The sequence below is a fragment of the Ostrea edulis genome, chromosome 4 (genome assembly GCF_947568905.1).
Source record: "Ostrea edulis chromosome 4, xbOstEdul1.1, whole genome shotgun sequence".
Classification (NCBI taxonomy): domain Eukaryota; kingdom Metazoa; phylum Mollusca; class Bivalvia; order Ostreida; family Ostreidae; genus Ostrea; species Ostrea edulis.
The window spans coordinates 21,112,438-21,133,515 of NC_079167.1; the positions used below are offsets into that span (position 1 = coordinate 21,112,438).

The 21,078-nt window shown below is 37.8% G+C and overlaps 1 protein-coding gene across 1 annotated transcript; it reads right to left on the reverse strand.

Moving 5' to 3' along the window:
- Positions 1-383: 383 nt before the first annotated feature.
- On the reverse strand, positions 384-8,366 carry LOC125672138 (uncharacterized). Its single transcript, XM_048908259.2, has 3 exons — positions 8,204-8,366; positions 8,080-8,114; positions 384-1,137 (listed from the first exon to the last, which is right to left on the reverse strand). The coding sequence occupies exons 1-3, from the start codon at positions 8,212-8,214 to the stop codon at positions 692-694; spliced, it is 492 nt and encodes a 163-aa protein (XP_048764216.1). The 5' UTR covers positions 8,215-8,366; the 3' UTR covers positions 384-691.
- Between the last annotated feature and the right edge of the window lie 12,712 nt (positions 8,367-21,078).

The window sequence follows — 21,078 nt, forward strand, 5'->3', positions numbered from 1 at the left end:
GATTACTCCGTTTACCTGATGAAGATATAGGGCTCACGGTGGGTGTGACCGGTCAACAGGGGATGCTTACTCCTCCTAGACACCTGATCCCACCTCTGGTGTATCTAGGAGTCCGTGTTTATCTTACTCTTGATTTTGTTTTCTTTATGCAATTCATAAGATTGATCAGTTTGTTATCTTCGCCATTTCATTCTTCTGGTTTTACTTTGCTAGTCCAATCAAATTAAACCTGAGAAAATTCCCAAGCTATGGATGCCAAGACTTTCCTGCCGAACTTTCTCTAGATATTTTGGGGTAAATGATACTTTCAATTAAACCTGGATTAATTTAAATGTTTAGTGATCGCGTTTTAAATAACGATCCCGATATTGATACACATAACGGATGTTTATACGTCCATTTAATGACGAATATGAAGATACAGGTGTATACATTTCTAAAAGACAGTTTTTTGTTCTGCCACAATCAAAATTTAATTATTAAAAACCTGATCAATTAATACAAGCTAGTCATTAATTTTTGGTATTCCATCTGACATACTACAAAGCGCCAAAATGATGCACGGCGTCCTACCCACTGGAGACGATACATTGTATAAAGACTTGGTGAAAGTTGGTGTACTTTTTTTCTTGTCAATGATTAAACTTTATGACATACAAGAAAGATACAGTGGTATACCGAGGGTCCATTATCACATAACGGAACAGAGAGAACAGAATTCCTCTGACACGTCACAACACTGGCACGGTTCTCGGATCGCACTGGATGGGTTCAAAACTAGCACGGGACTGTGTACACCGGTATTACAAAGCTGACAGCACGCAAAAGATCCCTCTGTGCAACAGCTCGGCTCAACAGAGTCAGGGGAACGGTCTACAAACGGAAATAAACTCGGTCTTTTACCGGGATATTTTACAATGTGTGTCTCCCATCCACGTTTCAGATAAGGATTCCTACGGCGATAGAGTGGTAAGGCCTCCCAGCCTCGCTTTGATGACGAGAACCTTTTCCCGCGGAAATTGATGGTTTCCCAGCTTCGCTTGCCTTGGTCCCTCAGGGAAGATTCGGACGAGTCCAATAAATGGTTCACCAGGCTTTTCAGTTCTTCTTCTCTTGTTACAACACTCCCGAATACCACTGCAAAATAGTTACAGATCACCATTAATTATTCAGTCTACACATCCATCAGAAAAATAGAATGTGTAATTCAGTTTCATTTGATGATTCCTATGGGGAAAAAAATAGGTGTCTTTGATAAGACTTTCACCTTTAACTTCGTATTCTTCCCGTGATGATCCGGGTTAGAATAGGTCCTCAGTACCCTTACTTGTCGGAAGAGCCGACCAACTGGGGCGGTCCTTCAGAGGAGACCGTATAAACCTAGGCCCCGTGTCTCAGCAGGTGTGGCACGATAAAGATCCCTCCCTGCTCAAAGGCCATAAGCGCCGAGCATAGGTCAAAATTTTGCAGCCCTTCACCGGCAATCATGACGTCTCCATATAAGTGAAATATTCTCGATAGGGACGTTTAACAACATTTTGACAATATTCAATCAATCAACTTCGTATTCAATGCGAAATATATATGAAGAAGTACTTCCCGGATAAAAATTCAGCTCAGAGTCGATAAAAGAAAACCCGTACACGTAGAAACCTAGGGTTTTTTCTTTCCTTTGTTAACTCTCAGTCTCTAAATAATTACAACAAAAAAGCATACCAAAACTGGCATGTGTTGGCTCATGTAACAACATAAAATCACAAGAGGCACACGAGAGTCGAGATATGTAACATAATTTATCTTAGTTGTAGGGAGGATGGGAGGGGGGGGGGGGGGGGCAGAAAACATGTTAGACATGACCTCCACCAGTACGAAACGATAAAACCAAAATTAAAATATGGGTTTCAGGGGTTGTTTTTTGAGAATAATTCGAACACACAAGATCGTTAAATGACACTCGTTCCTCCTGATACCAGAATAATACTAAGTTTTGAATCGGGCAAAAATCGACTTCTTACTGGAAAGGAGATTCGTGGTGTATCGGGCCTTATAACGTTCACAGAACAAGTCTTTCATATAAGAAATAATTGATAAAAAAATCTTGTAAATAATAAGAAAAATCTTGTATTTTACATATGTTGCGAGTTATTGTGTCGGTGAAATAGCGATAAATCAAGATAAACTATTTCAATATTATCTGACTGGTCTGTGAGTGTCAAGCCCCGTCCTACTGAAATTAATTAAGAAACCCACCTTTGATCTCGCACACTGTAACAGGGAAAAACATACTGATATTGTCTATACTGGGCAAGAAAAAAATATACAATCATTTCATTAAGGAGAGGAGAAAATCAATGAAATTCTTAATTATGGAATACAATATATTACTCTGGACTAGATGTCAGTAGGTTGTTTATATTAAAAAAACGTGCACAAAATTATTATCCTTAATCTCATTGTCGACACGTTTACCGCGAGAGGGGGGGGGGGGGGGGGGCTTAAGGTTACTACACTCCTCCTTTCAAATTGCGATAGTAAAGTGGGATAGTAACAAATTTTGACATGTTTATGAATCTTAACGATTAACACAGTTTTTGTAGATCACATGGAAGATAGCGTTTTTATTGATATCCTGACTGAAAGCATCGTTACAGACATGTATACTCGTAAGTCCGTTCATACCACCTGTCTCTGTAATCATTACCAAATATGGAGCGTTGCCAAGGTCTACGAGTGAATTGGCATGGCTGATCTAGTATATATATATATTTTTAAATACATCAAAATATACATATTAACAATAATATGTCTTTCTTTGTTGTTTTATCAGGTGATGAAGGTAGCAATCATTACGTATACATGTTCTGCAATGCTAGCTACATTCATCACAAAGAAAGCATTTTATTGTTTATATTAACAAATACTTTTCTGTACTTCGTCATCGGGTTTTCATAAGCCAACAGTACAATAGTCAGATATCATTATCTTTAGATTTCTAACTGTTTTCTTTGTGATAACCTTCTGAAGCTCCAATGTGTTAACTTCACAACTTACAACTGGATGTACGAGGGCTGTTCGATATGTAATGTGTATTGTACGATATCTCAAAAGCATTAGACTCAATTACATCCCTTCAAAGTATTCTCCGCGGTTTGAAATGTAAAATTTCAATCTCTGAATCCATTTCTGAAATGCGTCACGGCACGCTGATTTAGGTAGACCTCTGAGGCACTGACTGATGTCTGAGCGAAGGGCTTGTCGGCACTTGTAACGATGACCAGATAAGAACTTTTAAAGTTTGAAAAAGTCGCTTGGGGCTAGATCTGGAGAGTATGGTGGGTGTGGCAAGACGGTAACCTTCCCCGACTTCAAAAATTGTTTCACAAGCTCAGATGTATGTGATGGAGCATTATCATGAAGTAAACGAACATGCCTAAATTCTGACACAGGGCGTCGTTTATGATAATACTTCTTGAGCTTTTTTAGTATAACATCTCGGTAATACCGACCTGTAACACTTTTGCCCTTCGGCACCGGAATTTGTACGGCTATACCATCACATGAGAAGAATATGCAATAAAGAACCTTCTTTGTGCGTATGGTTCTTTTGGCAACTACAGGTCTTCTACCGTGTTTAGTTAGCCATATTTTGTTTCCAAATTTTCTTCTGGTTCGAAATAGTGAACCCATGTTTCGTCACCAGTAACAATGTTTGCAAATTGTTTTTGATTGAATTTGGGAAACATTTTGAGCAATTGCTTAGCGGTACTCGTACCCGTTTTTTGTCATATGTCAATAATTGTATATTTGGTATCCATCTGGAAGAAATCTTTCGTACTTTCAAAATACGCTTCAAAATGATGTGCACCCGCGATAGCGATATGCCAACAGCTTTGGCAATATGAAGATTTTTGAGACATTTGCCTTGCCTGTTACAGTCACAGGTTGGCCAGATTTTGCTGCATCTTTGACGGACCCTGTGCCAGTCAAAGATTTCTTTCTCCGCCTACGAACTCTCATAAGACACCTTATCAGACCCATAAACTTCCTCCAATTCAGTAAAAATCTGCATTACCGAATGACCGAGTTTTGTGCGAACTTTTATAAGCTTTAATTTCTTCAATATTTTCAACCCGTTCCCCAACCATTTTTACAACAGTGGTCAACAACTGTCTCTACTGAAATGACTATAAGTTTAAAACTATGTGGAGCTGAAGGCTCGTATTTATACCGTTGGAAAGGTATTGAATAGAGCTATTCAGGAGTATCATTGTCCACGAAATCGTACAAAGCGTTATCGCGCTGTGGTACAATACACATTACATATCGAACAACCCTCGTAAATTTCTTAGTTCATGCAAAATGGAAGGTCAGTGGACAGGGTCTATGAAAATGAACATGGATTTCAATTTCTATTTGGCATCATTTTTCATATGTCGATTTTATATTTTCATTTGTATTTAAATTTAAACATAAGGATAAACCTTGCTTTTTTTCCTTGTTTTCATTTTTCGATGAAGTGCTTATGACGCGCAAGTGACCTTTCAACGTGATTGATTGATTGATTCCCGTCGAGAATTTTTCACTCATATTGAGACGTCACAACAGCTGTAGGTGAAGTTCTATGCTTAGCGCCCAGGGCCGTAGTAGTGAGGGTTCTTTATCGTGCCAATGCCTTCCGCGACACAGAATCCCCGTTTTTTAACAGATAATTAAAAATGACTAAACATATTGCAATACATTACATTTTCTAAAATTTCTAATGTTGCATCAGTTATATTTTAGACAGCCTTTGTATTAGTATAAGAAAGAAACCATTAAACCATAGCAGATTAGAATATACGGCATCCTCGCCAGCCAAGGGTTTTCGCTCGAAATAAAATTCGTTCCCAATAAATTAATTTTGTTCACACAAAATAAATTTCGTTCCCTCGAAATAAAATTCTCTCAATATTCAATGGTCAAGGGATTATTATGCTAGTGCTATCACCAAGTCCATAGCGTTAAATCACTACTCTAAGTAGAAACTCTTTTATGCTTCATTACATATATTGATCAACTTGTACAGCGTCTTATAGGGCATAACATCTCTATGTCGGAATAAGGGGCGAGATCAAAAGAGCGATGTTGGGTAAAAATTCAAATAGTTAGGGGGGGGGGGGATAAAATCCCTCGTAAGTTTCTGTCATCCGACATCGATTACATTTTAGTGGTAAAAGAAAAAAGACAAACGACTGTTAAAAACCACATAATTATTACATTTTAATGAACATTTAATACTATAGCTTTAATGTACACTTTCATTTGTGAATATAAACAGTAGAAAAGGTATACAGAGTGTTATTGATACTCGTATGTTTTTACTTGTTATTCGATTAGTTTCAACATTCATCATATTTAGTTTTAAAGGGGGTGGGGGATCTTGGTGAAAACTATGTTAATCTAGTTTTTTGTCAGACATTGAACGTTTGAGAATCCCTTGCATACAGTTTATGGCCGTGTATCAGCAGAGAGTAACCAATGTTCTAAAGGTTTTCTCTGTTTTAAAATTCATCGATTTTTTTTCTCTCGCTCTCTAGATGACAATACCGGGGTTTTAGTTGAAGTTCACCCGGTACAGTCCCAATGTTATAGATAAATGTTTTGTATGCAGTTTGAAATAATTGAAACAGTGTTTTCTTATTCCCAACAGTTTTTCCCCATAATAATTTAAGCTTCAATTAATTTTTTTAGGCTTTCGATTGTCTAAAATTGGAGTCGTTGAAAGTGCATGGAAGGCCTATTGTCAATGTTCCCAAATAGCAACATATGTTCATCGCACTCCAAATGAAAGAACAGTCACAAATGCGAAAAAAGACACATCTTGTTTGTAGCATACATGTAATTGCACACAATTGCGTTAGATAAGTTTATAACAATAGAATATGATACCAATGAAATTGATATATATATATATATTATTATTATTATTATCGTTTATGTATTGATTTACCCTCAGGTAATGAAAGTTAATGTAAATATAGAGCCTGATATTACTTTAAAACTGGTTATGGGAACGAATTTATTTCGTGGGAACGAATTGAATTTCATGGGAAGGATTTGAATTTCGTGGGAACGATTACACCCACCCACCCCCCCCCCCCCCCCCCCCCCCGTCCTAAACCGGCCACCCTGAAATATGGTGATATGCATGGTATTGATTACTTTAGTCTGGAAAACTAAGAACACTAAGTTTCATTTTTAAAAAACTTTGAGGATGGGGCTTGGGTGGGAAATATTAAATCTCTAAGAATTGTCTGCACATTCCATCACTGGGAACCATTTAGCAAGAGGCGATATTTCAACTCCAAAATAATTGCGTTTTATACACTATCATGTGAAAAATTCTGATTTTTCCTGCCTTGTGCCACGAAGGAACCGTTAAACGTAATCTAAAACAATAATCCGAGAGATAATCTAATTAAGGGTTTTACTCCAGTAATATTCTAGTGTGCTCTAGTCGATATCAAATTTTCGCACTAATATCAAGACATGTGCTTTTAACAACATTTTTAATGTGTGGTATATATCTCTTGCTTTGGTTTTGATTCATACAAAAATCATGGCTGATATGATCCTCTATAACGACTATTCGCGACTAATGCTACGCAAACTGTACAAACATGTATACAACTTTCTCTGTTAATTACATCGCAATATCGCATAATACTAGTATCAAAAAAGAAAAAAGAAAAAAAAAGCACGTGTTGTTTTACAAAGCGTACAGTCGCACTCAAAATACCTCACACATATATTGTAAAAAGGCATTGATTCCATAGTTCAGCGGAGAGGAGGGAAACATGCATAATCGATGTAAAGCGTATCAAGTAAGTATCAAAGAACTCGGTTATCTTTATAATGTAAGCTCACGATATAGGGGGATACATTTGTAACGAAGTTGAACCACTGCCGGAACTGTATCAGAGGATACCCCGCATTGATCCGCGTTCAGTTCAGAGATCTAACGACGTACACGACTATCGTCATTTTATTCTCAAAAATCTTCAAAATAAACTATCGTGCCATGAAAATGAATGGACTTGTGATACTTCTATTTGACAAATTGCCATTTTATTAAGTCCTGGTGTATGTGTAGGTCTCCTTGATCGACCAGATATCTATCTTTATTTTGCTTCAAAGGTGGCCTCTTTCAATTTCCCCCCTTGAATTACAAACTGCGTTCTGAATTTTGGACTGCATCACTTAAAAACACTTAGGCTCATTCATATTGATTACAAATCACGAAGCGTTTGTCAAATCCTGTGATTTTTAAGTCATTTTTATTGCAATAAATGGTTTTATTCAAAATTGGACAAGCACGGGACTTTAACGAAATCAGTTGGTGGCAGGGTGTCGGGGGGGGGGGGTAATCTTTGATAAGACGAGATGGATCTAGTATTTTTGAAAGGTTTTGATTGGTTTTAAACATATTTTTTTTGGGGGGTGGGGGTGGGGGGTTGGGGTTGGGGAGGGGGTTGTATCAATACTATATAAAAGGAAAAGTTATTTGTATCTAACAATTTCATGTGAAATATGCAAGACGACTTCATCTAAAGTTGAACTGAATGGTTTCAACATCAATACATTTCATTACATGTGTTTGTTTTACATACAACCTCAACAAACCTCCGCGGTGCTTAAAAGTATCTTCATTATTCAGTAAACATCAATTTTCGTGGATTTCGTTATTGAACAAGATTTTGGAAATAAAAGACAGCAATCCACAATTGACGTTTTGAGGAAAGTATTTTCTTTGGCTAAACTATTCAATTTGAAACTCACGAAAATGAGTGAACCTGCCATTTCTAATGTTTCCTAATGTATATCGTCTTTCTGCATTTGTTTGATATTTTTTTTATTTATCATTTTCATTATACCTTTAGACATTTAACTATAAACCCATCATTATTTCCCGCGAGTGCTCGTTTTTAGGTATTATATCGCGTGAGTGATTATTTTCAAATATTCGTTTATTAATATTATATTGTGTGAGTGGTTCCTCTTAGATATTTCATGGTGTGTGATAAAATAGAAAATTCTTACCTGTGATACTCAACGCTACAGTAATGGTCAAACACCTGCGAATAAAAAAGGTAACTTTTCAATTTCAACGGTCTCAGTTGCAATTAAATGTTTCATTAAATCAACAAAATCAATCGTCGCTTACCTTAAATCCATTAGTGATGGTTATAATCTTGTAAAAGAAATCAAAATCTTGAATAAAAATCTTTGAATAAAAAACTAATAAATTTCCTCTGTTACTACACGGGTCACGTTACATTGCGTTCCTTTCTCCGTTGAAGTAGAGCTTTATACGTTTATCCAGAGAATGCCCGCCTTAGTATTAGTTTACAAGGGGGCGTGGTACAGGAAAGGTCCCCCTTTCATTCATCTTTATCGATTGCGCTGCACGACAAATGAAGAACAAACACCTCTCTTTCGTAAAACACCACACGTTGGTTAAAAAAAGTCTGCATATCAATTGAGCGATTAGTGCGTTAATTCGCTAAAAACAAAAGAAACCACGCAAAATGAAAATATATCGAATCAATATTTTTTAATAAAGATATTTTGGAAATTCAAACAGTATATGGTATTTGTATAGGTCTGCGTCATAGATGGACATTTTACCACATTAATGTTTTCATCATTCTTTATGAACATTAAATATCAAGCATCAAACAGAAAAATATACATATACATGTAGGAAGTTTTCCCAGGCATATTTTTGGGTATGTGTACATGTACTTTTGCGATTCGCTTAAAGAATACAACGCATGTTACTAAACTTTCTCATTTGTTCAGCAAAATTCTTTTCATGCCTAGAACTACTTTAAATGTGTTTTTAATGAAATATTTTGCTTAGTTTTCGAGTTTGAAAGCGATGAAATTCAAATCTTGCGATATGCATATTTACTTTCGATCTTTTACGATCCATTATATGTGACGTCATGTGCGTCAAACAACTGATAGCCATTTCATAAACAAATTAGATTTAATCGACAAAAAATCTATTGTCATGTTAACGGCTTGTAAATAACATTGCATTAAGGAAAAGGTGTTTTGTGCCGTTCAAGAGTGTACTAGTTGTCAGTAGAAAGGATTTATAATGAGTCTTTTTCTCTCCAAATTTTCGAAGGAAGGTTTCAGAAAAAAGACGTGGATAACTTTTTGTTGGAGCAAGGACTTTACCTTAAAAACCAACATCAACCAAAAAAAAAAAAAAAAAAATACCAAACAAACAACACAAAAAAGCCACAAAAAAAAAACAAACAACCCCCCAAACAAAACCCACACACATCCGGTCACCTTTGTAGTTTTTGATTTATCTTAAAATCTTAAGTATATTGAGAGTCGTATGACAACAGCGAAACTTCGTCAATTAACACAAAAGAACCTTGTCATTTTTAAAATGTTTCAAAAATCCATGAATTTCATATGGAAGAGAGAAATAATCTTATTTTTTTTCCTCATTTTAAGAATTAGAAGTGGCAAATTTCTATGTATTTTACAAGATTTTGTTTTCTTTTTCATCTTGGACAAGAACAAGAACATCGCGGCAAAACAGCAATATAAAAAATAAGAATCTTTTAATGCATCAAATACCCTGTAGATAATTTGATTCTGACCAAGAATGTCACATCGTTATAATATTACATTTTCATTTGGTAGTCTATAGAAGCTTCTTGTGGTATCAGTGGATCCGAATTATTCGGCTTTTATTATTATCAGCTTTAACGAAAATGATTTTAAAATGAATAGCGTAGTTTTATTCTTTGTTTGACAGCAATTAACTACAGAACTTAGCTTTCGGGGAAAAAAATGGCCCTGGGAACACCCAACACCCCCAGGTGTGCTATGTTTATGTGGATCGTCAGCTACCAGGCAGGAATTTCAATCTAAAATATTTACCTTTCACTGAAAAGACACAAAAGCGCACTTTTCGCTACTTTTGCTTTGGTACATGCATTGAGTATTCGTCTTAAGGAGGTATACTACATCTTTATAGTGGCTGACTTCTTTTTAAAACATGAATGAAGATTGTATATGAATATCAGCAATATTGGTATATTCCTTTGATTGACTAACTGGGTAGCTTAATAGTTTAGCGTGTCGACTCATCATCTGTAGTTTTGCGGGTTGGAGTCCTGAGGGAGTTTTTCCCCCAGAGTACTTTATATTAAAACTGCTTAAAAAAAATAAAAATAAAATAAAATAGTACATTTGAAAGTTTCCAATTTCAAAATATTATTGTACATATCCTTGCCTAAAATGACTGCCTAGTTTGCCGAGTGCAAGCACTTCTTGGTGTATTATTATTATGACGTCATTACGGTGTACCTCTTCCCGAGATCATGAAATTTTAAAGAAAAAGTGCATATATTTATTTTTTACCAATTGCTGTTTCTTTTAAAGAAATGATGAAAGATTAGGGGGAGAGAAGGGACACGCATACACATACCTACACGCACGTGCCTTTTAAAAGTATGTAATTAGAAAATTTAATTACTAACGTTATAATGCGCCCTGCAAGAATTCAGTTAATGTGCGCACAATAACTGAATTATTGCTCTCTTCAATTGAATTAATAATATCATTAATTCAATTAATGCGCACATAACTCCTTTAGAGAGAGCAACTATCTAATTTGAGATATCTTCAATTCAACATATCCACAATTGAATTAATGATTTCTTTCACTGAATAGTTAGTTGTGAACGTGATGGCAACCATATTTTTCTCGAAATCTCTCAATGGCATAGGAATATATATCAATGACTAATAAAAACATTTATTTTGTACAAAAACAGGAAAAACCTAATAAAACTACGTTAGATAACCGCTTTTAGTGTACAGAAATATATAAGGAAGAATTATTGTCTTGCAGGACAACACTTATTTAATCACCGAAATCACATATTCGTGTGCCTGTTTTGAGGTTAAAAGGTGTTTGAAATAATTAAATACTGGTGTCATGTTACAGAAATATATAATGTAGAGCAATTTTCATTGAATTCAATCTTTAGGGACAAGATTACGGATAATGCCCCTTTAAAAGAATTGATGCGCGCATTAATTTCTTATACAAAAGCATTGTAAACATCTTCAATTGAATTAAAGAGATAATCAATTATCATATATACCGAGCTCCAAATCAAATTTTGCGAGCAATAATTCCACTACATTGATGCGCGCATCAAATCAATAAATCATTATTCTCATCAATTGATTTGATGTGCGCATTAATTCAATGATTGCGCGCATCAAATCAATAAATCATTATTCTCATCAATTGATTTGATGTGCGCATTAATTCAATGATTGCGCGCATCAAATCAATAAATCATTATTCTCATCAATTGATTTGATGTGCGCATTAATTCAATGATTGCGCGCATCAAATCAATAAATCATTATTCTCATCAATTGATTTGATGTGCGCATTAATTCAATGATTGCGCGCAATCATTGAATTGATAATACGAGCTTCAAATGATTAAAGATATCTTCAATTATTTCAGTTTATGTTAATTTGGAGCTCCATAAACGTCTTTGGCGAGCAGTCCAATTCCTTTATTATATGTATAATAGAGAAAGCTTTGTAACTCCTATTGCTACCTTTTTCGAGAAGTCAAATAGAAGTATCTCACACTGCATTTTGTAGCTTTCTACTTGCATATCACTCATCTAGATTGTCATCAAATTCTGTCCAAAAATTTCAAGTACTTCTTAAAATATTCGAGAGTCGATCCAAAATAAAGGTTGATCTTATTATGCCAAGCTCTCCATTGTTTCACGTTTACACAGACGATATTTGCAATTACTGACCTTTGTTTTTCGCAATATACAAAATTATCAATATAAGAATCACGAGGAAAAAAAAACAACCAACCTTTGGTTTAGTTCCTTCTTGGTCAATATCATGTTTCTTAGTTAATCCTCAAAAATACAAGAAATTGTATCAAAATATCTTACAGAATTTTGTAAACTGAAAAAAATATCTTGATAAATCTTCTAAATTAAATGCAGAAATTTAATATAACGTATGATTTGAGAGCTCGCCATCATCATTATGGACTTTATTTTATGTTGGAGGGATGGTGCGGTATGATCTAATTCATGATTAGAAAAATTGTAATAGTTTTCGTCTTATTTTGACTATTCTGCTTTGCCTTACACATGCGTCACACTGAAAAAGATTGTATATTTTAATCATATTTGTATATTTCATGCATACATATTGTATGGCTCGTGTTAATAAACAGTACAAATACCTATTCAGCATTTGGGAAGTGGTATCACTTAAATTCTAGTGAGCCCTTAACGATGTCATTTAAAAGAATGTATAATTCTGACGAGCCATTAGTGATATCACTTTAAAGAATATTTAATTTAATTCTAGTGAACCATTCAATAGTTTTTTACTTCAACGATCATTTCTTACTTCACGTATTAAGAATGGTGTAAAATTATCAACTACTAGAATAAAACCCTTTTATATCACTTGTTTAGATTATATCTCTATATGTATATGTAAGCGATATTAATAAATGGTAAATATTAAAAACAATTTTAATATATATTTTCATAGTAAAAAAAGAAGAAAAGTTTCTGTTAGTAGCACGTGACCCTGTCAGTAGCACGTGAAGGGGGGAGGGGGTACCTGATGAAGATGGACTATCCCTTTCATATATTCTAGGCCTTGAAATTGCACCTCAATTGGTGCAAAGGGTTAAACATCAACATTACTATATACATCCTTATCATAGTTTTAAAGATCATTGAAATAGTCAACACTTTGTAGGTATGTAACGCAGACCTACGGAGGAATACCCGAGATCCCCCATTTAAGGATGGGTTTCACCGTTTGTAAAAATAATATTTCAAATATATTTATCTTTCTGTACTTTAGCATTCGTGTATTCTACTTACTGTATCCCGCGCTTCACGAATCAAATATACTTTATACGTATGCCTCACGCGACCCGCAGCCTATTTGTGTACTTTATTGCTATTCTCACGCGGGTTGTGGTAGATCTTTACAAACGCGTTGTTGTCATGTTTAATGTGGTCAATGTTTTATTTAGTCAATAGTTTACGTAGTCAAGTACAGGTATGCTTTATCCGTTGTTTTTTCTTCCGGTATTCAATATTGTAGTCTAATACTTACTGCATTCTGTTTGTTCTGTGAACACTTAGCCGTACAATATTGTAGTCTAATACTTACTGCATTCTGTGTGTTCTGTGAACACTTAGCCGTACAATATTGTAGTCTAATACTTACTGCATTCTGTGAACACTTAGCCGTACAATATTGTAGCCTAATACTTACCGCATTCCGTGTGTTCTGTGAACACTTACAGGGCCGTAACTGCCGATGAGGCAGACGAGGCAACTGCCTCGTCTGATTTTTTGGCAAAAAAGAAAATAAAATTATATAAATGTTATATTATAGGATATATGTTTAAAATGAAGACAAGCACCTTTGTCTTTGACACCATATTACGATTCTTTACATAGTACAAATGAAACACAAACATGATAAATTGGGATTTAAAAAGTGTCATTTTCAGTCGTAAAGTCAATCGGCGGCCCCCAATCCCCTGCCTCCCCTGATTTAGAACCCTACTTACGGCCCTGACTTAACCGTACAATATTGTAGTCTAATACTTACTGCATTTTGTGTGTTCTGTAAACACTTAGCCGTACAATATTGTAGCCTAATACTGTATTCTTTGTGTACCGTGAACAATATTGTAGTCTAATACTTACTGTGTTCTGTGAACACTTAGCCGTACAATATTGTAGCCTAATACTGTATTCTTTGTGTACCGTGAACAATATTGTAGTCTTATACTTACTGTATTATTCTTTGTATTTTGCGAACACTTAGCCGTACAATATAGCAGTCCAATACTTACCTGTTTTATTCTTTGTATTCTGTAAACACTTATCGTACAAAACGTTTTCTTACCCATTTTTAGTATTAATATTTTTGTTTTAAAATTCCGTATCCCGGATTGTTAGGTATAGAAAAATGGAGAACTGAATCTACAGAAAGCCAAAATGGAGTTGGAAAGCAGATCCCTATAACTGTGTACTAGTTAGTATTTGTAACGACGCAATGCACCACTCGTTCATTGTAAATGTACTGAAGTAGAAAGAAAATGTTTTAAAATGTAATTTGGCAATGTCATTATTGATCAGTAGTGCAATGTCAATCCAGTGGTGTACTTAAGCAATATATTTACTAGTATCTGTTGAATGTTTAGGTAGGAATGCGTATCGAAACTTTGTAATTTGTTTTTGGATAAATATAAAAGTGGTAGTAGTTCATCCTTCGATGTTGAAGATGACCATGATTTCATCTCTGCTAATTTCTGCTTTGAGTGATGTGGGTTCGAAGATGGCTGAAAAGTTCAATGCTCGCGTGGAACGTCCTTCCACATTCCAGACAAGACAGTCCAGATGGAGGAGCTGCCGATACTTTTCTCACCTTTCACTTAGCCCTCTTCTGTTTTGCCAGGCACGTGCGATTATCCTCGAGTATCTTTCCTCCCATCTTCACGCTAGAGCGCCAGACACTTCAGTCAAGCGCTAGATCTCCCCATGGTTCAGGTTCGATGTGGAACAGCTCGGTGGATACATTCAGGGAGTCTTTATACCGCATTTTTCTACCACCTCTGGAGCGTGAGCCATTTTCTAGCTCCCTGTGCAATAGCTGTTTCGGGATGCGGGTGTCATCCATTCTTCGAACATGACCAGTGGAGTTGGTCTGACCGCAGCATGGTATCGATGCTGCACATGCTAGCACGGCTTAAAAACTAAGAATCTGGAATCTTGTCCTGCCATCTGATGACCCAAAATTTTCGTTGACATACTGTGTGGAAGTGATTTAGTTTCTTGGTGTGTCTCTGGTATACCGTCCAGGTCACATTTGTATAGAGCAAGGTTGTCAGTACAACTGCTCTGTACACGTTGAGCTTTGTCGCTGTGGTTATGCATCGGCGGCCCCATACAGTCCTGTTCAGGCGGCCAAAGGATGAGCTTGCTTTAGCTATGCGGGGGTTGACTTCGTCATCAATGTGGTATGTTTCTGGATAAGGTGCTTCCAAGGTATGTAAACTTTTCCACAGGGTTGAGGCGCTCAGACTTGATGTAGGTGTTCGGCTAAATGTATGGGTTGTTTGGAACATGACCTCAGTTTTCTAAGTGTTTATCGTCAAACCAAAGTTGTCACGTCACAAGCATCCGAAAACCTGTTCAGGCTTTGTTGCATGTCAAGCTCTGTTGAGACATTAAGGGCGCAATCATCTGCAAAGAGAAGGTCTATAAGTCCTTTGTAGTGAACCTTGGTCTTGGCTTTCAGGCGCTGCATGTTGGAGACCCCCCCCCCCCCCCCCCCCATCCGAGCGGTACTTGAAATCAATGCATGGGTGGCATCTGCCAGCATAGCAGTGAAAATTATGCTGAACAGTGTTGGGCCTAAAATGCAACCTTGCTCGACACTATTTGTGACCTCAAAGGGTGAAGATTGATTACCATAATCGAAAACGTGGGCCTTCATGCCATCATGGAATTGACGTACCATCGTGATGAACCTTGGTGGGCAGCCAGATTTCTCAATGATTAACCATAAACCAGTCCTTTTGACAGTATCAAACGCTTTCGTGAGGTCTACTAATGTTGTATAGAGGCTGGAGTTCTGTTCTTGGCATTTCTCTTGCACTTGTTAAGTAGCAAAGATCATGTCCACTGTTCCACGACCTGAGCAGAATCTGCACTGACTTTCTAGTAGGAGACTTTCAAGGTGGCGAAGAGGTCTGTTCAACAGTATGCGTGCGGGGATCTTTCCAGCGATGGGTAGGAGTGAAATTCCTCAATGGTTGTCACAGGACTGTATGTTTCCTTTACGCTTGTAGAGGTGAACTATTGAAGCATCCTTTATGTCCTGTGGTAAGGTTTCCTTTGCTCACATTGCCAGTCAAAGCTTGCTCAGTTTCTGAATCGTCAGTGGACCTGCGGATTTATAGACCTCGGCTGGAATAGCGTCCACCACAGGAGCTTTGCAAACTGACATTCGCTTTAAAGCTTTATCGGTCTCTTTAGCGGAAAGAGGGTCGTCAAGTGAGTGTTGTGTAAGTTGTTGTCTGAAGTAGGTGATCGATTGCCTCATTGTCGATGGCCTGTTTAGAACTGACTTGAAGTGCTCTGTCGTGCAACTATCAAGAATGCCAGGCCTGTCTGTGATAAGTTGGGTTCCATCAGCAAAGAGCAGTGGTGATGTACCAGCAGGCTGAGGTCCATACAGTGTCCTAACAACTTCATAGAAGCGTTTGGAATTGTGGGTGTCAGCGTAGCCCTGGATTTCATTGACCTTTTGACTGGGCCATCTTTTTTTCACATGCCTTAATTTAGTCTAGACAGTCTGTTTTTCGCTGTGTAAAGCAACCGTGTTAGCTGGAGTCTTGTTTGAGAGGTTTAGCTTTAAGAGCCTGTTTTTCTTTTCAAGCAGCTTGTCTATGGCCTCATTGTTTTCATCAAACCAGTCATCGTGAGAGTGCGTTTTAGGACCCAATATGTCACTGCATATCGCGTGTACAGTATTCCTGAAATCCTTCCAATCCTGCTCAACGTTGTCAGAGTTCAAGGACAAGGACAAGTTCGAGTTTCCCATCCAATTCCTTTGCGACTTGCTGCTTGACGTCGACACCATTCAGCTTGTCAATATTCAGGCGCTTGGGTGGTTGAATATGAAAGTTGAGCATGCATATAATGAGGCTGTGGTTCATACAGCAGTCTGCTCCATACAGTAACTTCGTCACTCGCACATAATTCCTGTCTCTAGTTTTGACAATGGCATAGTCGATGAGGTACCAGTGTTTTGAGCGTGGGTGCATCCAGATAGTTTTGTTTCTGGTTGGTAACTGGAAGAGTGTGTTTGTGACACTAAGGCGGTGTTGGGCACACAATCTGAGGAGGAGTAGACCATTGCTGTTGCATAATCCAATACCGTACTTCCCAATGACTTCATCCCACGTTTGTACATACGAGTCGAGCCCAGCATTAAAGTCTCCAAGAACCATTAGTTTGTCTTTTTCGGGTGTAGAAGCAAAGATAGTGTCGAGTTCCTCATAAAACGTGTCCTTGATGTCATCAGGGCTTGTCATGGTAAGGGCATAGCAACTAACAATGGTAGCATTCTCTTTCTCTTCAGTTGAAGAGTAAGGGTCTTGAGGCGTATTTGATTCCTTTGGGTAGGCTAGTTAGGAGCATAGCAACTAACAATGGTAGCCTTTCTCTTTCTCTTCAGTTGGGTAGGCTAGTTAGCTTGCTTATTAGGTCGTTTTTTACAGCAAAGCCAACTCCCAACTCTTCCCACGCCCACTCCAAAAGAAGGTGTATCCGGCTTTTGACTCTCGTAGTTGTTCTTCTTCAGCAAAACAAGTTTCACTCAGAGCAGCAATGTTCACTTTGTATCTGGACAGCTCCTTCGCTAAGAGTGCTGTTTTTCTTTCCGATCTATTTGAATCATCTTTGTCGAAGAGTGTTCAAACGGTCCATGTGCCTGTGATCGGTATCTGTTAGGGGTTTTTTCTTGTTACGTGTATTTCGACCGCATGATGGGGATCCCTGCTAGTCGCGGTAAACTATCCCGGGTTAGTTGATACAGGCAATGTTTGGGGCGCCGTTTCTAGACCCTCCTCAGGCTACAGGGGCGAGCAGTGTGTTCCTGAAGAGGGCTGCTCAGTCAGTTGCCGGGAGTCTTTGTTGCCTCGTCTCAGTCAAAGATCTGACAACCAGTGTTTTGAGCCGTCTCAACTGTCACTTCAGCTTCCAGTGTATCCACACCTGCTGTTTTCATCGTTTGCCAATCACCACAGGACTTTAGTGTTTGTGGTGATGTGATGGGTTATGAGCAAGATGAAATATGACTTGCGCTGATGACTTTGATTTCAGTGAAGGGCCCTACGTTGCACCACCAACCTCACTCGTTTGTCTAAATTCGTCTCGACCTAGTGGCAGGAGGTAGTCAAGATCGCTAGAGACGAACCCTGATGCAGAAGTTGCCATAGCCTTGCCATATGTGCACAAGAAACTGCCTACGGGACTTCATTCCGAATCGACTGACCTCAGCCGAGTTCTACACTGTTGTTGGTGTCTCGCCTAAATCACAAACATGTGAGCCCTTCCGCCCTGGTCGGCAACTTCTTTGTGGAAGTTGGTACGCCCAGTGATGCCATGTTAACATCACCCCCTCACATGGTTTCGCCCACTTAGTGAAGCGGGGTGGATGAAGACCAAAGACACCTGTCTGTCCTAATTGCAAGGTGCAGTCAACAGATACAAAGGTACTACTTTTATCCAGAACCCCTTGTTTTAATCAATGTTCATACAACTTGAAAAGTGCCGCATGTCACACGTCAATTCACCCTTCGTTCAATGTTAATTCAACATATGTAAGCAGGTGCGTGTGTGATGTACTATTACGTTCTACATTTACATTGAACGAATGATACATTGTGTAGGTATATAGATATAAAATTTTGACCTCATTGCCTTTCCATAGAATCCACCTTAGCTTCCATTCGAGAATATTTCACTTATATGAGAGGTGAAGATAACAAACAGTGATCAATCTCAGAATTCATAACTCTTTATGGCACACCATATCTATTCCTCTAGATATCTTAAATAATTTATCAGATATCTTCTATCTTAATGAAATATATACATGTATATATAAATTTTATATGATATATTTCATATAATTTACAGCTTATAAGATATTTTATATAAATTACAATATATCTATACAAGATATCTCAAACTTTATGAAATATCTTGTATATTAAATAGAAGATATCATATAAGATATCTCATATCTTTTATAAGATATCTTGTAAAAGATATCAGATATCTCATGAACTTTAGATGATATCTTATAACTTTTGTGAGATATCTTTAAAAAATTATGAGATATCTTTAAAGGGGAATAAATGTGAAAACAGTGTGCCATATATCAAGACATGCCAAGCTGCCACAACTTTTAGAAATGCATGGCACCAACGGCTTTAGCGGAGGGGAGGGCTCCATTGTGCCAACTCCTGACATAATCCGGGAACCTCCAATTCTAATAACAAAAGAGCAATTCCTCAATTGTCAGATAGAAATAAAGAAATGATTTACTTGATAGTATGCCGACATTGAAATTAAATATGCATATGCATGAACCCAGATGCAACTTGGGTATGGCTTTGTTTCATCAAAATTACCTTGATTTGATCCCTGCTATTTTCAGTATTTTAACAAAAAATGACCATTTTTCACATGCAGTTTTTCTTCTAGAAAACACTGCAGAGTTGGACGAACTTTAAATTCATGCCATAGATTTATTTTTCCAGTACACAAATTTTTCATTGTCAAATGCTAAGCTTTATGTTTTCCAAAAAATTAACTTTCAGCTAGATGTGGGTAAATTGAAAATTTAGCTTTTGACATCATGGTGGCGGATCTAGAGTAGGCGTATCTTGAAGTGGCGTATCTAGAGATATGGATAATCTAGAGATGGTGGATTTAGAGATGGTAGATCTAGTGGTGTTGGATCTAGAGACAGCAGATCTAGAGGTGGTGGATCTAGAGACAGCAGATCTAGAGGTGGTGGATTTAGAGACAGCAGATCTAGAGGTGGTGGATTTAGAGACATCAGATCTAGAGACATCAGATCTAGAGGCGGTGGACCTAGAGACAGCAGATCTAGAGGTGGTGGATTTAGAGACAGCAGATCTAGTGGTGGTGGATCTAGAGACAGCAGATCTAGAGGTGGTGGATTTAGAGACAGCAGATCTAGAGGTGGTGGATCTATAGAGACAGCAGATCTAGAGATGGATGATCTAGAGACAGCAGATCTAGAGGTGGTGGATTTAGAGACAGCAGATCTAGAGGTGGTGGATCTATAGAGACAGCAGATCCAGAGGTGGTGGATCTAGAGATGGCAGATACAAAAGTGGCGGATCTAGAGACAGCAGATCTAGAGGTGGCGGATCTAGTGACGGAAGATCTAGAGGTGATGGATCTAGAGACAGCAGATCTAGAGGTGGTGGATCTAGAGATGGTAGATACAAAAGTGGTGGATCTAGAGACAGCAGATCTAGAGGTGGTGGATTTAGAGATGGTAGATACAAAAGTGGTGGATCTAGAGACAGCAGATCTAGAGGTGGTGGATTTAGAGATGGTAGATACAAAAGTGGTGGATCTAGAGACAGCAGATCTAGAGGTGGTGGATTTAGAGACAGCAGATCTAGAGGTGGTGGATTTAGAGATGGCAGATCTAGAGGTGGTGGATCTAGAGACAGCAGATCTAGAGGTGGTGGATCTAGAGATGGTAGATACAAAAGTGGTGGATCTAGAGACAGCAGATCTAGAGGTGGTGGATTTAGAGATGGTGGATACAAAAGTGGTGGATCTAGAGACAGCAGATCTAGAGGTGGTGGATTTAGAGATGGCAGATCTAGAGGTGGTGGATCTAGAGACAGCAGATCTAGAGGTGGTGGATCTAGAGATGGTAGATACAAAAGTGGTGGATCTAGAGACAGCAGATCTAGAGGTGGTGGATTTAGAGACAGCAGATCTAGAGGTGGTGGATTTAGAGATGGCAGATCTAGAGGTGGTGGATCTAGAGACAGCAGATCTAGAGGTGGTGGATCTAGAGGTGGCAGATCTAGAGACAACAGATCTAGAGGTGGTGGATCTAGAGATGGCAGATACAAAATTGGCAGATTTAGAGACAGCAGATCTAGAGGTGGTGGATTTAGAGATGGCAGATACAAAAGTAGCGGATCTAGAGACAGCAGATCTAAGAGGTGTTGGATCTAGAGACAGCAGATCTAGAGGTGGTGGATCTAGAGACAGCAGATCTAGAGGTGGAAGATCTAAAGATAGATTACAGAGTCTGCACATTCAAAAATCACTCCCAATTTGCAAAATTTTTACCAAAAAGGAAAGTTATGTCATGCCCTTCCTAGAGTCAGATCCCCTTTT